We start from the raw sequence: 16827 nt of genomic DNA, 5'->3' as shown, positions 1-16827 counted from the left end.
GCCTGGGCTAGGCGGGCGCTAAGACCCCGCACCCCGCCGGGGAAGCGCAGGGCGGGCGGGGCAGCTGGTTTAAAGGTTGACGTCTCTGTACCAGACGAGACAGGCGCATCCTCTGGCCGGACACCGGGCGCTCCAGGCCGGGACCCTGCGCCCCTCGTTGCCGCCTCGCGCCCGTCCACCCCCGGCAGCATGGACAGGCTGAGCGGTAAGCGCGGCTCGTTCGGGGCTGTGCCCAGGCAGCCCTGGCTCTGGGATCGCGCTTCCCCGCACGGGCTGGGTGTGTTTGCCCGGGCCGGGGGGCTGCGGGCACGGGCTGGGCGCTGCGGTGGGTTCTCCCGGGGGCAGCAGGGTCAGACCCGGTCCCTAGTGCCCAGCCCGGCGGGATCGCAGGCTGGGCGCCGCTGCCTGCTCCTCGCTTTGAGCGCGGCGTGCGCCCGGCACCGCTCCTGCTGTCCAGGGGCTGGAAGGTGCCTGCCCCAGCCCGGGCAGACCCCCCGGGATTTAGCGAGGGGGCAGGCCAGGATATAACTACCCAGAACAGGTCCGATCCTCTCCCATCTCCTGGTCCGAAAGGGCCTTGCCACACCCACCGCTGCTCTCCGCGGGGGGCTGGGGGGCAGCCCATTGTGTGCGGGAGCCTGGGAAGAGCATCTGGCTTGGGGGGAACTCGCCAGGGTCTTCTGAGAGGCTGGTCCCGTCCCAGGGGCCCTAGTGCGTGTTTGGGGCAGCAGGGGCTGCAGCCAGGGAGCTGTGGGGAGCAGTTACTCCAGGGGGGCTGAGGCGCTTGGCATGCAGCAGCAGACCCGTTGTCTTTGTCTCTCGTTGCTAAGGCGCTTCCTAGGGCCCCAGGAATGGCTGGGAACCCCTAGCAGTGTCCTTGCGGCCAGGTGGCGCTGCCTGGCACCTGTGCACTGAATGGCCTTCGCTAACCCAGCGGCGGATCCCTCCGCGTTGCCCTGTTTCGCTAGGGTGACCAGATGTCCCGATTTTATAGAGACAGTCCCGATTTTGGGGTCTTTTTCTTACATAGGCTCCTATTATCCCCTCTCCACTCCCGATTGTTCACATTTGCTGTCTGGTCACCCTGTGTTTCGCCAAGTGCTGCCTAGCGGCTGTGGAGTTTGCTGACGGGGGTAGTCGCCCTGGGGTCAATGGGGCTGCTCACGGATCAAGAGCTACATGGCAGTGTTGGAGGACTGGGCCCTACAGTCTCACTGCACAGTGGATTGTAAACCAGCTCCACTTCTGGGCGGGAGAAGGTTACTTCGTTTATAGGCTGTTGGGCCCAATGTATCCCCAAATTAACGGGTCCAAATCCTGAAGTTCTTTAAATGGATTTAAATCAGGCGTTACTCAAACAAAACCTTCATTGCAGTCAATAGGCATTTCTTGCCTGAGCAGGACTTCAAGATTTGGCCCAGGCTCTGTATGTATTTTTAACAAAACCTAAGATCAATAGGGATGTTTCCTTGAAATGTTTTGTAAATTACAGAGCCAGCATCTTTAACTAATAACCCTCCCTCCCCCTTGGTGTCTGCAATACAAATATCACAATATTGTTCTAGTGCTGGAGAAGCTGAGAGCAACCTTGACTAGAAACAAAAGTTAGTGACTTTGGGGTCCATGTTTCACTGTCCAAACTGGGAGAAATTCATGACGGAAAGTAGCCTAGTTTAAAAAAAAATCTGACTGTTTTAACAATTTAAGGGATGAATAAGAACAATAAGGAAAATAATTACATTGTAATCTAGGATTGTGTTCCTGCATTGAGTGAATCAGCCCAGGAGAGAAGTGCCACCCGAGACCATCTGTGGAAGGTACTTCCTAGCCCAGGACAGAGCAGGGGTGCTGGTAGCTCTCAGACAGGAGTGTTATTGCTCCTGTCTGGAAGTGCTATACATACCTCCTCTATGTATATGCATTCCTACATCTGTCTATGGAGCCAATCTCCTTTAGCTACAGGGCTTTGATTTGTAGTTATAAATAATCCTGCTTGACCCAGCAACTTGTAATGAAGATCCCAACTTTCAGATCTGGGAGGAGCATCGCTGGACTGGAAAGGAGAGATGACTCCAATGTAAGCACTGCTAGCATTTGTAGTGCATTGGTACAGGGCCAATGGGATGAAGGAGAGACTAGGAGAATGAGCCACCCAAAGGGGTCACTTCTGCTGTGAAAAGTGGGAATGCTCTGAGCTGGCTTGTCAGCCCTGCATTAGCAGCAGATAAATCTTCTGAGGGTCAAATGTTTCCCTTCCCTTTATGTAAAAGGATGGGTGGTGTTTCCTCAGTGGAAACTTGTGTGGGGATTTATTATTATTTTTCATTGCAAGGTTGCTCAGTGTTCAGAGCTGGTTGCCTATCCACCATGAAGGATGGGGCTTGAGGGGAAGGCCGACAGCCCTCTCCTTCATTAACTAACACAGGTCACCCTATCTGCCAGCCACACAGCCAGCTGGCATAGGGACCTGCTCTAGCCAGCAAAGGGGCTGGGACTAGTTCTCACAGCTGGGGTAGGGGCACTCTCTCAGGTGAGGGAGCCTTGCCAGGTGCGTGGTGATCAGGACAGTACTGAGAATGGTGCTCAGGGGTCATTCCTTGGCCACTTGGACCACATGTCTGTCTAGGGAGTCAGATAATGGAACTGGGAATCAGTGGCAGAGCTTTCTGTATCCTAACTTCCTCTGGGAATTGGGGGAAGAGTCATGTTGCTTCTTGTGCCTCAGTTTCCCCACCTGTGCAATGGAGCAATCCTAACCTCACAGGAAAGGAAGGGGTTAAGGTGTATGCAGCTGATGCAGCACTGTGCTTGTAACCTCTTGTATGTGGCCATTTTATTTGGGTGTGTGAAGCCTGTGCTGGGTGTTAATCTGCTTGTCACAGGAGTGCAAATGTTAACGAACTAATGGGCTGAAGGAATTAAAGGGCTGATGCACAAAGCCTCCAAAAGAGGCCACTGATCCTGGGTGTGCAACTTGAGATACCTGAGGCCTGATTTTTCAGGCATCTCAGAATGGGCACTTGAAATCAGTGGCCTCTTAAATATGTGTCTTAATATGTCTGAAATGCCAGCATCCCGGGGGCTCCCTAGTAAGATGAGTTTCCAGTTGGGTGCTCTGAGGGTCTGTCTACATTGCAATTAGACACCCATGGCTGGCTGTGCCAACTGACTCGGACTCATCATGGGGCTTGTGCTAAGGCCTGTTTAACTGAGAGACGTAGCTGTGCCGATGTAACTCTTCAGTGTAGACTAGCTGTGACTATTCAAGTAAGGGCTGATGTTTGCCTGTGCTGAGCTCTGCTTTGCTGCTTCTCTCTCCTAGGTGCCTTCTATGGTAACTTCAGCAGCAATTGCACACTCTCCTTTCATGTTTACAATAAATTGCCATTGGCACCCGGACTGCTCTGTGCTAATCTAAACGTCTTGCTGCCCTTCTGTTTATCATCTGCAGGCTCTGGGAGCCCTCTATGCTTCGTGTGGTTTCTGGAAGGAGCATCAGTGACTGGAGAGAAACTTCAGATGTGTCCTGGGGCTCCCCTTTCCTAACTGCAGGGCTGGGTCCTTCACACTGGATAGAAAAGTCCATGTCCCCCCCCGCATTGCCTATATTCTGCCCTCTAGCCACATCCAGTGCTACTTCCACACCATGCATGCTCTGCCCCTTATCTCTGCTTAGTGCTTCTCTGGCCCTTAGCCCTACTGCATTTCATTCTCCGGGTGAGCCGAATGCTTTGCAGGTGAGGTTGTGCAGAAAACTCTTGTCCCCAGGGAAGGGTCCAGCTTTCCTGCTCCCTCCTGTAAGCTCCTGAGCAGTGGAACTTGAAAACTCTTGTGATTTGTGTAATAATGCTCTGCATGTGCGCGCTTGTGTCTGCACTGATCTCCCTTATTGACAGGTTCTGATTTTTGAGCCTTTAGCAACAAGCCATGAGTGGTGTGGGGAGGGGGCCGTTTAATTTAACAAGAGACAGGCCAGCTCAAGCAACTAATCTGAGCATTGTGTTAGATAGCTATGGATACAGCCCTCATGGACCCACTGCTCCTTGCCTTTACTTGCTCTTTCCTGACTCTTTGGCTTCTCTAAAATTCCAGCTCTCAGGCCAAATTCCTCCTGGTGTAAATCCACTGATGCCAATGGAGATGCACCAGGGCTAAAGTTGACTTCATCTCACCACAGGAACAAGGAAGCGCTGGGCTTGGTGGGAGGGATCCTGGATCATACTTGATCTGCTGCCTAAAATTCTGCTGCCGGAATCCCAGCCTCTACTAAAATGCAGCCCAGCAGACGGGTGTGTGGAGAGGGTGAGGGGGTGAGAAATATCGTATCAGCCCAGCTGTTGGTTTCCGAGGCAAGTGGAGAGCTCTCCCCCCACATTGCAGCCATTCCTTCCTCTGGAAACTAAGCTGCTGCAATTCTAACCGGACTAAAAGGCAGCAGCTTTTTATAGCTCAGTGCAAACCAGAGAAGAGCAATGGAAGCCCTTCCTTTTGGGTGGGTTTCCATTGCTGCATATGCTCCTTTCCCCCACCACTCTACCCGTAGAACATCAGCCTGGAGTGCAGCAATTCCAGGGGAAGATAAAGGTAATAGGACAGGCACTGTGAATGGAACTGCAGGCAACAAGGAGCCCCCAGTCACCCAGACATCAGGAGCTTCAATAACTTCAGCAGCTCATTCTGGAAACCAGAATTCCTGCCAGGCCTGGCTTTAGGGGAAACGGTGCCCTGGGCGAGCTTGTGTTTTGGTGATGTCTTTACAATATCATGCTACTGTTACTTCTGTGCTGCTGCTGGTGGCGGCACTGCCTTCAGAGCCAGGTGCCCAGCCACCAGCTGCTGCTCTCCCAACTGCCCTCCTACGATAGCCTTGTGACCCCCTTTTGGGTTGGGACCCCCAGTTTGAGAAACACTGCTCTTGACCATGGTGCCCCTGGCCACAGTGCTCTGAGCTGTTGCCTGCATTGCCCACCCATGAAGCTGGCCCTGCTAGCCTTGCACTTCCATGGAGGGACTCCATCTTCCAGTGCCTCACCAGGTTTACTCACACTCCTGAATCCTTGATCAAACCACCCCAGCAGTGGCCAACAGCAACCAGCCACTCAGCTTGTGCTGAGTTCAAGCTCGTCTGGCTCCAGATCCCTGAGCCATAATCTGCTTCTTACTTTGCATCTGCTGGATCAGAGGAGGTTGTAACTAGAGATGTGACGGAGCCCCAAGTATGGAGGTGTTTAGATCTGGGGTTCTGGTTCAGGCTTCTCTAGTTAGGACGAAGTTTTCTGACATGAGTGGGGTGCCTTTTGCTAGAGCACTACGTTCAAATAAGCTTCAGAAAGGACCATCCTGGGAAAAGAGGAACAGCTGTGACTCCAGTGGCTGGGTTCCTCCCCAGCACCTCAGCCTGGATAGCTGGAGTGATACCATCCCGCACACTGCCAGCCTCCTCACATCAATAGAGGGTGACTACTTGGGATGGGGAAAAGCCACAAGTAGACCTGTGCACTTTACTATTCCACTGGCAATGGATATCTATTTTGTTCCACGCTCCACAGGCTATTGCAGGGCAGGCAACTTGTCACTCAGAGGGCTGTCCTGCATACAGTGTGGTGTGGAAACCGTGCCCAGTTTCCAGAGCTCACTGTAACCTGGAAATGCTACTCTCCAGAGTGAGCACTCTGTTAGCGTCAAGGCCCTCTGACTCTCTGTTGTTCAGATGCAGTAGATGACGCAAGCCCAGCCGTGCTGGAACACAGCATGAACAAACAGCTCTGTGGACTACCCCCTCAAGCTTGCAAAAAGTGTGGTGAGCAGGGCTCATCCACACCACCTGGGGCTGGTGGATACCCACATGAGGCCACAGAGACTGCATTGGCTTTCATCCGGGTCTAGTACTAAAATCTTTTTGCCCTTCTGTAGCGCCTTCCAGCCAAGGAGCTCCAAGTGCTTTTCATTTAAACCTGATCCTTCCCTCTAGGCACTAGGAAAGGATTGCCCAGGACTGTGAAAATAAGTGTATTATTTAAGAAGGTTCACCAACCCAACCCTCCCACTCCCCTGTATTTGCAGTTTAGTTCTGAGTCACTGTGGCCCCAACATTTTGCTTTTCATGACATTTGTCTCTCTCTCTCTCTCTCTCTCTCTCTCTCTCTCAAAAAAAAAAATAAATAAAATAAAAAAGGCAGGCTTCTGCTGGAAACAAGTGAGACCATTGATGTTTCATAGTCTGATATGAAAATTAAACTTTGCTGTAATTAATTTTGCAATTAGACATCTTACAAATGCCATGGTCTTTTTCCTCCAACAGCATTGTTTTCACACACTCGGTCCTGAAAGCAGAATCGCAGTGAACCCAATTGCTGGGTGACACCAAATGTCTTTTGCTAATCAAGCGTCAGTACAGCAGGGAGACATCCTGGTAATTCATTAGAAAGGAAGGTTCAACTGTGTGTGCGGGGGAGGGGTGGTTTCTGGATTTTTTTGAACTTTTAAAATCCTGGAACTTTGCAAGTTTTTGGTAAAACTGAATGAAATAAACCAAAATGTGACAACACCTCATTTCAAAGGGCTTGAATTTCGTTGCCGGTACTTTGTACTGGCCTAGTATCATTTTACAGATGGGGAAAACTGAGGCACAGCATGGGGTAGAAACCTGCCTAGGACTTGCTGCGGTCAGGAATAGAAGCTACCATACACACACACACACATATATTATATCTATAATCTCCCATCAACCCCAATTCCTGTCCCCTGAGCAGCCACTGTGTCCTGAAATTAAATGCAGACTTAGACAACAGATCTGAGAATTTCTATAAACCTGCCTGACATCACTGACAGCCAATCAGAAATCTCCACATGTGTCCAAGGCTGTAAGGTGTCTTGATTTTTTGTTTGGCTTTTTTCCCTGGTTAATGTTCTAAGTTGGCTTGTCCTCTCCAGCACAGGAAGGGTTAAGCTGATAGGAAATCCATGACCTTGATGCTGCACCTGATTCTCCTGATGGCATTCCGCAATGGGCGGAAAGGGAAGGGCTGGTCTCAGCTGAGAAAATACCCTTATCCTGCTCTCAGCTGGGCTGGAAGGAACCTACTGGGAACACAAATCACAGGCCATGGTATCCCTTCAGTGTGCACAGTCATTCATGGGAGAGTCTCCTTCTACCACACTGCTGTCCCGGGCGCGAAGTTTTGCTTTCTCTGTGGCCCTCTAATACAGGGGTCGGCAACCTTTCAGAAGTGGTGTGCCGAGTCTTCATTTATTCACTCTGATTTAAGGTTTTGCGTGCCAGTAATATATTTAAATGTTTTTAGAAGGTCTCTTTCTAGAAGTCTATAATATATAACTAAACTATTGTTGTATGTAAAGTAAATAAGGTTTTTAAAATGTTTAAGAAGCTTCACTCAAAACTAAATTAAAATGCAGAGCGCCCCGGACTGGTGGCCAGGACCCGGGCAGTATGAGTGCCACTGAAAATCAGCTTGCATGCCACCTTTGGCACGCATGCCATAGATTGCCTACCCCTGCTCTAGTATGTCAACTTTCCCTGTGAAACACCAATGCTGTGCATTGATAGTGGGCAAAGTGCTACCCGCACACATTCACCACAGCATCCTGCTCTTCAATAGCTGCTTGGATCAAGGTGCAGGGTGCTGCGGTGGCTGTGCTGCAATTAGATCCAGGTTGTGTAAACTAAGAGCAGCCCTTAGGCTCGTGGTCACTTGCTAACATGGTTTAGTTGGGTGCAGTGGTAGTGCATGCCTGCTGCACATGCCAGCCTTTGCCAGGCACAGAAAGTAGTGCTTTGGAGAGCTTTTTCATCTTGGTTTTTCATTTTATTTATTTATTTTAAACTGAGACTCTGTATACCGGGAACTCCTCGCTTCAGGAAAAAATCAGGTTGGCAAAGAATTCAGAAAAGGAGCTCCCACTCTGGGCTATTGAGGGTGATTGAGCCACCCACAGACTCCTGTGGTGCTCAGACAAGTCACAAACAGCGTTCTCAGGTTCTAGGTCAAAACTGTCCAGGGTGCAGGTTTTTTAAGCTCTCTGTGGGTTTGCTGACCTCATGGGCTGGATCTCACTGTGCTCCATCCTCTGCTTCTCCAGCCACAGCTTCATCTTGTCTGTTCACCCATTCTGGCCACAGCCAGGGAAAGAGCCTTCTGCTCTGCAGCTCATGGAAGTCTAGGCCAGTCTCCCCATGTCCCCTCACTGACTCTACCATATCTAAACATATTTTTTCTTTGTCTTATTTTTCCCCGTTCCTTGGCTGTTCTCTGCTGAAGCTGAATTATTTACCCCTAAGTATTCTGGGACATTGTGTGACATCTATCTGAGCCTAATCCTGCAGGGTTGTGAGTGGTTTCAGCTCCCATTGACTAAACAGGAGTGGAGGGTCCCCAGCCCCTTCCAGAGGATACTCAGGCCCTACAGGATCTCTAGAGATCTACTTTATAGAGACCCCCCATTTGTGCCTTGCTAACCATCGGGGCTGTACTCTTGTCTCTGCAGTGTTCAGCAGTAAGTGATGCCAGGGGGCCAGCTGTAATGCTGGCTGGAGTAACTGAGCCCTGGACTACTGAGTGTGCAGAATTTCTACCGCAGTGAACACAATTAGCGATGATCTTAGCTGTTCTGGAGCTTGAGGTTGATGGGGGGGGGGGGGGAGGGCACGGTGGAGCCAACGGGTTTCTGAGAGAGAGGTGGGTAAGCAAAGACAAACCCAGTATTTTGGATCCTCTCCCAGCATCGTGAGCTAATGGCTCTGGCAGTGGGGAAGCTTCGGCCTGGGAGGATTTCCTGATGTTGCTTCCAGGTTCTTGTAGTGCCTGTAGAGATGGCTTTTCATCTTCTGCACCCAATCTTTTGTATAAGTATCACACACAGCTGTATGCCTCCATTTCCCCATCTTCAAAATGGGGCTAAGGATACTGACCCATCTTTCCTGGGCCGGGGGTTGTGACCGCTCACAAGGGAGCTGGTCACTGAGTGCTTTGAAGGTAAAAATAGCTGTTACCCTACCACGGGGCCCTTCCTGTTTGCGTGTTTGTCCTCTGCCTCCCAGAGGAGGCGATGGAAACCTCTGTCCTTGTCTGTTCGGCTGCAGCTTCCCGGAGGCTCTTTGAAGCCTCCTCGTCTGTGGGTTTTATTCATGAGCTATTTGCATCCTTTCATTTCCCAAAATCAATACCAATCCAGGAAAGAAAACCCCAGTGCAGGAAATGCATGTCCCTTGGGGCAGCTTTAATTGGGGTCTTGAAAGGGACTACAAAGGGGGGGCATTTCCCTCCTGACAGGGGGTCTGGCTCTCTGCATTGGCTTGCCCTCCAGAACTGTGCCACTGAGCAGCTCCCCGCTCCAGTCTCTGTGGTCTCCTGGGCCCTTATCTCCTTGTCTCCTATCTAAGGGGAGGGCCATGCACTGAGGCCAGGCAAACGCTGCTTTCTGCACTCCACAGGGTTTGTTTTGAAGAGACCGATGCCAGAACTTGGCTTTAAAAAGAGGGTTTACTCTGGGGTCTGAGTAATCCGAACACTCGCTCCTTTGGTCTTAAGTTTGTTTTTATACATTACTCAGCAGGTCTGCACCCTGGCTGGCTATTCCTTTAAAAGGGCATTTCAGCCCTCTCTTCATTCATTGTTTAAGATATCATGAAGTGCTCTCAAGAGAGTGGTTGTAAATACACCTCTACCCCGATATAATGGGGGCCTTGGGAGCCAAAAATCCCTACCGCATTATAGGTGAAACCCCGTTATATCGAGGTAGCAGCGGCAGGGCTCCAGTGGTGATTTAAAGAGCCCCGGGCTCCAGCCGCTGCAGGGAGCCCGGGCCCTTTAAAGCGCCGCCCAAGCCCCGCTGCTGGAGCCCTGGGGTTACCGCGCTATATGCAAACCCGTGTTTTATCGGGTCGCGTTATATGGGGGTAGAGGTGTATACACCCAGATTCTGATCTCTTACACCAGATTTACACTGGTGTGACTCCATTGACTTCAATGAGGATACTCCAGATTTATACTCCACATGAGTGTGACGAAGTGGGAATGTTCTTAATGTTTTTTCTGAATACTGTGTGAGTGCCTCAGTTTCCCCTATGCGGTTCTTAAGTATCTAGGTGGTGGGATAAGGGTGTGTGGTTGTTGCAGAGCCCTAGGGGGCCAGTTTGATGCTGTCTGCACAGAGAATGGCTGATGCCCTGTCTCCTGGCAACTGATGGCCTGGGCCCCTCCTCTGCAAAGGTGCCAACTGAAGGTGTTGGAGAACAAAGATCAGGTAACCTTCTGGCCCAGGAAAGAGACAAAGGCAAGAGGAGGGGCTGGAGAGTTTCAGTTTGGAGCTGGCTGGGGAAATGGAGGGAGTGCCCCAGAGCTGGGGGTCTAAGCTCCCTGCCCCCCAAGACGGACCTGACTGAGGGGGTCCTGTTGTCTGTACCTACAAGCTCTGTTTTGGACTGTGTTCCGGTAATCTAATAAACCTTCTGTTTTACTGGCTGGCTAAGAGTCATGGTAAATCGCAGAAAGTGGGGGGTGCAGAGCCCTAACTCTCCCACACTCCGTGATAATGAGATTATAATTTAGTCTCTAATCAAGTGACCCAAACCTGTAATCCTTACCTATAAAGCTATGGGCCATGGTTACAATCCAGTCTACACCACAGATTGGAACCATGTTTGTAACCAGGTTGGGAAACTCTGTGTGTGTGTGTGTGTGTGTGTGTGTGTGTGGCAGATGAGGTAAGGGGGGCAAAGGCTGGTATAGGAACTGATCAAAGTTGGGCAGTTCAACACTGATGGAGCCACTTGCCACACTATAGCTTTGAGCTGCAGGGATTTCCCACCGCAGGCGAGCAGACCTGTTCTACGTTGCACAGGGGGCACTCAGGCATGGCATTGCTGTTCATGAATATACGCAGTAGTCATGGTGCCTTTATTTTCTTTGTTTTTTGTTTTACTAATCCAAAGAAAATCCCAAGCAATAGCCCCCTTCTGACCAGAGGACCGACAGCTGCAACTTGTCCATTTCAGGAGAGTTCAGTTTGCTTTTTCTCCTGGCTTTAACTGTAACAAACCACACAAACCTTTCGGAGAGTCTGCTAATATTCTCCTTTCTCTGGCACCTCCCCATCCTCAGACTTCAAGGTCTATAATACAAAGTATAGCACTAAAGCAACCATCAAACCCTTGTGTATCTAGCTGTGTAGATTTAATTTTTTATATCCAATTCAATTACTGGGGTTGTTTTGTGTGAGTTTAAATGATCTGTTAATAATTATCTGGATAGCTCATGTTTTGGATTTGTGCAGCTATTCTCTAGTACACATTGGAGAATATACCGATGAGAACAAGCCTCCAATGGCAGGGGATGGATTAGGTAACCTAATGGGGCTTTTCCACTTCTATGACTCAATGTGAAGGCAGCTGTATTCTTGTATTTCTGTTAGAGAGACAAGGTGGGTGAGGCTTTGTCTACACTAGCATTTTTGTCAGTATAATTTGTGTGTGGAAAAACACCCCTCTGAACAACATGTTACACCAACAGAAGTGCCGGTGTAGACAGCGCTGTGTCAATGGGAGATGCTTTCCTGCTGACATAGCTACTGCTGCTCATTGGGGGTGGTTTAATTATGTCAACGCGAGCTCTCTCCCACTGGCATAGAGTGGCTACACAGGAGATCTTACACCGGTGCAGCTGCATCAGTACAGCAGTGCCACTGTAAGGTCCATAGTGTAGACCGATACAGGGTGGACTAAATACAGGGTGGAAAAGAGTTTAGCCTGAGTAGTTAAACACAATCCCTTGAAATAGATGTTAACAGGCTACTTCACCCCTTCAATCTGGAGAAAACCAGACAATCACTGGACCAGGCGTAGGCAACCTATGGCACGCGTGCCAAAGGCGGCACGCGAGCTGATTTTTAGTGGCACTCACGCCCAGGTCCTGGCCACCGGTCCGGGGGGCTCTGCATTTTAATTTAATTTTAAATGAAGCTTCTTAAGAATTTTAAAAACCTTATTAACTAAATTATTGTATGTAAAGTAATATATTATAGACTTATAGTAAGAGACCTTCTAAAAACATTAAAATGGATTACTGACACGCGAAACCTTAAATCCGAGTGAATAAATGAAGACTCGGCACACCACTTCTGAAAGGTTGCCGACCCCTGCACTAGACTATTGAATGAGTTCACCCAGGAAAATGATAAAAGAGAAAAACACCCTGTCACCTGTAGGTGAACACTTTTTCACAAAGCGATCACTTTCTGTCTCGCCGCCTCCTCAAAAGAAACCTTCAACAGATGAGTTTGGGAGCTTGAATTAATAATTTAGCTAGACACTAAAAATCAGGGACTGAATAGAGACATTGGGTTTATGGCTTGTTACAACAATCGGTAACCCACTAACAATGACCCCCAGCTGCATCCTTCTGTTCCACCTTGTATTTAGCTGCGACACTCGGAGTACCTTTCCCAGACCTGAAGAATGAGCTCTGTATAAACTAGAAAGCTCGTCTCTCTCACCAACAGAAGTTGGTCCAGTAAAAGATATGACCTCACCCACCTTGTCCCTTTAATATCCTGGGACCAACATGACTACACCACCCATCACTGCATACATTTTTATTCACTATTCTTGTTAACATCCATTAAAACTTACTTTAAAGAAAGTGTGTGTGTGTGTGTGTGTGTCCACACATCCCTACTGTCCACGTGTGTGATGCTCATGCCAGTGAAAACAACCTAATTTGAGAACCCTAGAAAATATGTAATTAGCCCTTCTCCTGGATCTTTCATCTACACACCTCTAAGCATTTTAAGAGTATTAAGCTTCACAACATCCTTGAGACATGAAGTATTATCCTTTTTTTTAGCAATGGGGAAACTGAGGCACGGAGCTGGGGGCAGGGGGTGACTTACCCAAGATCTCTCACTGAGCCAATGGCAGAAGTCGGTGTAGAATCTAGCGATTTTGATTCCCAGACCTGTGCTCTAATTGCTAGTCTGGAGTTTCATTTGTTGAAAAATGACTCAAGTCACTAAAATGTCTTAAATTTAGTCTTGCTCCAAATTCACTTCTAAATATGATAGCAGCTGACTCCACAACCAAACTGCAATCAAGGTCTGCAAGAGCAGACCCTTGCTTATGCAGTTAGTCTCTAGGCATGTGATCTGTTCCATTGACTTCAGTGTGGCTACTCGCATGAGGAAAGGTATGTTGCCCATCCAAATAAGATGCTGGAGCCTTCAGTCTGGCTTTTCTAGGGAGGAAGCTTAGTGTGGGTAAAAGCTACAAGTGCTTTTTGGACTAGGTTGGGGTGTCCTATTCCTGGCCACTCCCATCTGTGTATTTATCCAGCCTCCTTAGCAGATTCTGATTCTGCAAAATGTTAGCTTGCCTTTTTTTAAAAATGTAGGCCTTGTGCTTGTGAAGAAGCTTCCCAGTGTGAGTCCCTGGGGTTTCTTAGCTCAGAACATCTGTCTGGAGCAGCACAAAGTGTCCTGTTTACCTTGATAGAATGTTAATTCTGAACCCTACAGGTGATAGTAAGTACCAGCTCTTTGCATTTCTTTAAGCCACGTAATTCATGCACAACTGTGCAACTCCCCAGATAGAATGTGGAACTGCAAACTAGCTGCACGTACAAACTGTATACTGAACAAATACAGGTCAGCCGTGACCATAACCCATCCCCTCTCTCCCATTTCTATTGACTCTATAAGAAGCAGACAACCACAAGACGTCCCTCTTCCAGCAAGTTCAGAGAAAGGCACTAGAAATGCCAGGGTATAGTTCTGAATCTCTTGGGTTTGAGCCATTGTTTGGTTATGCTGTTGTGAAGAGCAGCACTTTTCTCCCTCCAGATGCTCTAGGCCTGGAATTTCATTTGTCTGAAAATGATCCTAGTAGCTGGAATATTGAAAGCTAGTCAACACGCCACTCCTTCAGCCAAGTGCATCCCTGGCATGACTCCAGACTTAATTGGCGCTACCGTGCCACAAATGAGAGATCAGTCTGACTACTGAACTGAAGGGGCTCGTGTGTGGTGCAAGGGATGGTAAACGGAAACTCCGCCATAGAGCTGAAGATTTACCTCTGGAGGTGCAAAGAGTTGACAGAATTCAGTCTGGGGGAGAACTTGCTGGTCTCCAACCCTGGTCTAAGTGAGTATAGACTTACTCTGAAGTCAAATGGAGTTTTTTCCCTACTGTCACTGATGTGGATTTGAGGTGCATGCACAGGCTGCTTCCATCCATTTAACGATGAAGATACATAAGTGATTAGTTAAAGGATAACACAAGCACCTTTATGCTTCTTGCCATAATCTGCAAATCCTTGCTTTGAGTAGTGCCAAAGTGGGGAGCAGAGGGGTGCAAATGCTTCCAAACTGCCCAGCAGCGGTGTCATGACGCTCCCACATGCTGCAGGGCTTTCCCAATGTCGCTCTCTAACCCATGGGGAACAGGAAAGAAGCATAATGGTGGGTTTTTTGGTTTTTATTCCCTCACTATTTGTATACACAAACAGTATTTAAATGCCAGGTAGTGAACCCCACTGTGTGTGTGAGCTAAAGAGCCAGCTGGTAAAACCCCTGGTCAGCAGACCCCTCTCAGGGCCAGATTGTCCTCTCATGCATGCTGGGATAAGTCAGGAGTGACTCCAGTGGAGCTGCTGCAGTCAGAGATGTGACTGCAGCATATGTAGACATACCTCAGCTAACTCGAATAGCAGTGATGCCGCAGCAATGTGGGTGTCGACTCAGGCTTTCTGTCTGAGTACAAGCCCGCCTGGGACCCTGATTTATGTACTCAAGTAGCGAGCCTGTGCTGCTGTGGTTTCTCTGCTATTGTTAGAGGTAGCCAGATGTAAACTAACTCAGGTGTGTCTATGCATGCTGCAATCACATCTCCCAATTGCTCTGTAGATTTACCCTAAATCCAGTGTGTTCTGGCTCTTGGAGAGTCCAAAAGTGGGAGGGCTTTTTGTGCTAAATCAGTTATGGTTTGTAACTCCAGCTCTCTCCACTTGGGGTCTGTTCTCTAGCTTGGTAGGGGTCAGACCCCATGATCAAGATGTGTATTTTGCTTCCTAAGGGCCAGTTGGCAACCTTAAAAGCAAAATGCCTCATAAGCTTGATCAGAGCTGGAATCCCTTACCGTAATGGAGAATTGTGGGTTCCTTCTCCCTCCAGCCCCTTCCTTGTGTCTTGGACCATTGGCACATGCACTCAGTTTTATGAACTGGAGGTAGCAGGCCCCGTCCTGTTACACTAAGGCCCGCTTTTGCTGCTCTGGCTTCTTAAAGGGGGTAGAGTGAACTCCCTGAGAATACCATTTGTGCTGTGGGCCTCTGGCTAGTGAAGGGGCTGAGCTGATGGAAGGGCTCTAAACCAGCGCTGTTCCCTGGTGTAGAAAATGGTGTAGGGGGAGGAAGTGTTTAGGCCATGTAGGACACACTGAATGACAGCTACTGGGGGCTTCCCAGGGCCCACCTGCACTTTTGCCTTGCACTGCCCTGCCCCCCACTCCTTGCTCCTGCTACAAGTTCATAACTGAGAATCAGGGCCAGGGTCTCTGCATCTTCCTGTGTAATTGAGAGGATTGCCACTGATAAGGTGTTAGGGCTTTTGCTATGGAGCTCTTATTTATGGCAGGAAAAATGGTCCATTCTAGGCAATCCTTTATCAACAGGGGGACTCCTGGTCCCCTCAACTAGTGCTGAAAACAGCATGGATGCCTGTGTGGTCAGGAGCCAAACCCTCTTGAACCCAGTGCAGCTAGCAACATAGGCAGCTGTAACACTACTGAAAAGGGTCTGGGTCCATCTACACTAGCATTTCAACCTGGCCCAGAGGGGACCCCATTGCTGCCAGCCGCTCTCAGCAGCGGGTCACGGTCCGCGGTGGAGCCAAGGGTGAAGAAGGAGCAGCAGCCTTGCTGGTGTGTGCAGCCTTTTCACTATCTCTGGCTCTCCTGTGTCTTCTCCCCCTGCACTGGGATAGTTCAAGGGAGCCAGTGGACCTTTTCTGAAACCTGCAGGCTCCTTCATCCTGTATAAAAAGAGAAGCCAGCTAGTAATTGAACTGAGACCGCACCGCCCCCCTTTCCCCTGCCTTTGAGTGCATCTCATGTTAATCCTTCAAGGCTAGTTTGTCTAGGGTTATCCGGTAAGGCTATTAATCAGCACAATGGGACAGGGGGACACTCCTCCCTCTTTTGACTCACATGATGTTGGCTTATGGTGGAGATTTTTAACCTGTTCTGAAAGGCAAAGCCAAGTCTATGATCCTAGAGTGCCCGCCCTGTTGGGGGAGGCTGCAGGGAGGATTGCTGCATGTGTGGGATGGGTAAATTCCCTTCTGGGGCAGTAGGAGGTCAGAAGGCTTGTAACCCACACATGGGTGGGGATGAGGGGAGATGCTCAGCTCTCCTAAAAGACCATTGGCTCCTGCTCAGCAATTGGGTGCTAGAATGCAACAACTGTGTCTGGGTCGGGGCTGCGCAAGGAGCACCTCAGCCTAGCAGAGGCTCTTCCAGGGCAAACTGCCTCTAGTAACCCAGTCCTCAGCGTATTCAGCATTTGAAATAATAGAAGGGGGGGGCGGTTGGGGTGTTCTCTAGCCAGACAATGTGGGTGAGCTTGAGTATGGGTACTAGGTTTGCATGAATCCCCCAAGGCCTTCAGTTCTGGAAACCTTCTATAAGACCTAAGTGGGCTTGTTAGTGACCAAAGCACTCTAGAGAAGAGTCAATCCAAAGGTGCTTCATCACCTGCATGCACACATCACCACTGAAACGCAGCCGCATCGGGGAGTGGGGGGGCCAACAGCCTGAGCGCTA

The 16827-nt window shown here is 49.4% G+C and overlaps 1 protein-coding gene across 4 annotated transcripts in view; it reads left to right on the top strand.

The window, feature by feature from the left end:
• The window catches only part of AFAP1L1 (actin filament associated protein 1 like 1), a 60137-nt gene continuing 43310 nt past the window's right edge, over positions 1-16827 (top strand). For 2 of the 4 annotated variants that reach the window (XM_008179552.4, XM_008179553.4), the window contains exon 1: positions 1-205. In XM_008179552.4, the coding sequence (XP_008177774.3) occupies positions 190-205 (16 nt within the window). In that variant the 5' untranslated portion in view covers positions 1-189. Of the gene's footprint in view, positions 206-2031; positions 2078-13765; positions 14152-16827 lie in introns of those variants that run through there. The other 2 variants (XM_008179554.4, XM_042850810.2) reach the window with 2 other exon arrangements.

This window comes from Chrysemys picta, chromosome 8, assembly GCF_011386835.1.
Source record: "Chrysemys picta bellii isolate R12L10 chromosome 8, ASM1138683v2, whole genome shotgun sequence".
In the NCBI taxonomy this organism is placed as follows: domain Eukaryota; kingdom Metazoa; phylum Chordata; order Testudines; family Emydidae; genus Chrysemys; species Chrysemys picta.
The sequence above is the reverse complement of the archived record's forward strand: the minus strand, read 5'-3'. Positions and strand labels throughout refer to the sequence as shown.